The sequence below is a fragment of the Eimeria acervulina genome, genomic scaffold (genome assembly GCF_000499425.1).
Source record: "Eimeria acervulina Houghton genomic scaffold, Eah_scaff1089, whole genome shotgun sequence".
NCBI lineage: Eukaryota > Apicomplexa > Conoidasida > Eucoccidiorida > Eimeriidae > Eimeria > Eimeria acervulina.
This window is the reverse complement of record NW_013550392.1, coordinates 5,051-7,657: the sequence shown is the minus strand read 5'-3', so window position 1 is coordinate 7,657 and position 2,607 is coordinate 5,051. Positions and strand designations below refer to the sequence as shown.

General features: G+C 39.4%; 1 protein-coding gene across 1 annotated transcript; it reads right to left on the bottom strand.

The window, feature by feature from the left end:
• Positions 1–306: 306 nt before the first annotated feature.
• On the bottom strand, positions 307–1,467 carry EAH_00055290 (hypothetical protein, conserved; the record flags this gene model as incomplete). The annotated part of the gene is made up of 1 exon (XM_013397700.1): positions 307–1,467. The coding sequence occupies one exon, from the start codon at positions 1,465–1,467 to the stop codon at positions 307–309; it is 1,161 nt and encodes a 386-aa protein (XP_013253154.1).
• Positions 1,468–2,607: the final 1,140 nt, after the last annotated feature.

Genomic DNA, 2,607 nt, shown 5'->3' with positions numbered 1-2,607 from the left:
AAAAGAAGAAAGAAAAGCAAAGAAAGAAGACAACAAGAAAAACCCGAAGATAAGAAAGAAGGAAGAGCACAACAACAGCAAAACACTGCCAGACTGTTAGTTGATTTAATAATTTAAGTTTTTAATCTCTCCTCCTTTCTTTTGCATGCATTTTTTGCTGCTGCTGGAAGCAGCAATAATCGGTTCTTCCGCCGCCGCCGCAGCAGCAGCAGCAGCAGCAGCAACAACAGAAGCAAACCAACACGCATGCATGCATGCAAGTATGCATGCATACATGCGTGAAAGAAGAAAAAGAAGAGATATAAACTAGAAAGGATGTCCAACAAGCATAGTCTCTAAAGGGATATAATTATCATTTGGATACATATCCTTGGGGTCGTGCTCACCATATCGTAATTCATCTGTAGGCCTTACTTCTTTAAGTAAAGGAATCTGAAGTGTATCTTCATCTTTTCTTTCTAAGTCTGTACCTCTTGCAATAACAGCTTGAATAACAACTTTATAATATCCATCGGACTGTAGATACACTGCAGCTGTAAAATCTTCTTCTTTCTTGCCTCCACATCCTAAGGGGATAATTACTTTTCTTCTATACCAAGACTGATCAGTGTTTTGAGCATCAACACGAAGAGAATGATCATAAGGGTTAAAATATAAAAATATATGCTGGGGGCTAATTGCTTGTACTCTTGCATGCATAATGCAGTTTAAAGGTTCAAATAGAAGCCTTCCCGGTGTTGTAGGTGCTTCTAACACATCTGCTGCATCATCATAAAGAAAGTTTTCTTCATCCATTAAATGCTTTATGAAGTCTCCTGCTGAAAGGGGTTTTAAAGTTGACATAAGCTGACGTGTTATTCTTGTTAAGTGTATATCTAATCGCGTCATGAAGCATCTCCCAGTAGGCTTTGTACAGAAGGGTGAATATGTTGTATTCTCATCAACCATACACTCAGCAGGTGTATACAGAAATTGCATGCGCTGATGAGACCCCTTAAATAGCTGGATCCATTCTGCTGCTTCTTCTACGAAAGTTAGAACTATAGCATTATGACTAGGGGTATAAAATAAAGATATCTTTGCTGCATCTGCTGCAGCTACATCTGCAACTGATGCAAAATCAACTGTCATTACACACTCAGGCAGCTTCCAGTAAAAAGGTATTGAAGACTCACTCGTATCAGGCCCCTTAAATATCTCTCCCATCATACCAGTCCACTGACCCATTAGCTGCCGAATCTCTTGACTTGTTGCAACTTGTGTAGCGAAGTTAATCATTGCTGCAGAGACAGACAGACGACGGGGTGTATGTCCAGCTGAGCTCAACAAATCCATCCCAGAACCAGGCCCTATTACACCTTTCATAGGAGTGCTCATTTGCTCCTCAAGAAAAGAATACTCTCCTACTCCTCCTCCTACTGCTGTTGCTTCTGCAAAAGAATATGCAGATATATCCAATAAACCCATCATGCTGCTCTGGAAGAACGGCGTTATACATAACGCAAAGGCAGCACCAGCTGCTGCGCTCTGCAGCCATAGCCGCCGAGCCCACCTCCTAACACTCCTCCTCATTTCCGCAGAGACGCAAGAAGAAATAAACGAGAAAAACACAGTCAAAGAAAAAAAGAAAGATGAAAAAGAACGAGGAAAACCAATGGAAGGGGGGAGAGATCCGGAGATGATGATGTGCAACTACACCGCCCGCTGTGAAGGTATACGTTTTAAAAAAAGAAGAAACGTCTTTCCTACAATAAACAGTGATAAATAAACTCAAAAACCTGCTTTCTAATGAATAAAATAAACAAAAAAGAATGAAAAATGCAAGAAAGCCGATGAAGATCGTGAGCCGATTCAACACCAGCGGCTACTGCGATGCTGAGGTGTACATGCAGCTCTCCAAGCTGCATATACTCTTTTTCTGCAATTTTTTGCAGAATTATTCTTCATTAATAGCAGTAGTTTTCATTTTAAAAACACCAAAATCTGCATTTTTTTGCAGTTTCCCTCTGTTACCCTCGAGCACGTCAGTCTGCTTCCCGCAGCGGAGCTGACAGCGGTCTGTTAATCACGAGATGAAGGGCAGCTTCTGCATGCAGGGAAGTAGAAGTGAAGAAATAATTAAATTAACAATTATCTTTTGTTTAATAAAAGAAACAATGTTTCCTTTAAGATGCTTCAAATTATATTTTATACCCAACTTCCCTCAACCACGCAGCAGAGGCCAGGCGCCTTTACCGTCGCTCGCGGTGTACATACACCTCAACTGCAGAGTCAATCAATGCATTTTAGCTCAGATGTTCTCAATATTCCTTTAAAGACGAATTTAAATTTAAATATTAAATATTAAATAACGTTTACTACACTGATGCATGCAGTTGAGACCGACAGCGAGCATCGATACCTGCATCACGAGCATTTACTTGTCTATTCCGGTTTCTCTTCTCTTACTTAATATTCAGCAGCAATAAGCGTCTTGCAGTAATTTATTACAAAGAAGTTTCAATGTAATATATGATGACAACATATATTACATGCAGCAGTAGATCGATTGCTTCTACAGCTTACATAAATATATATATATATATATATATATATATATATATATAT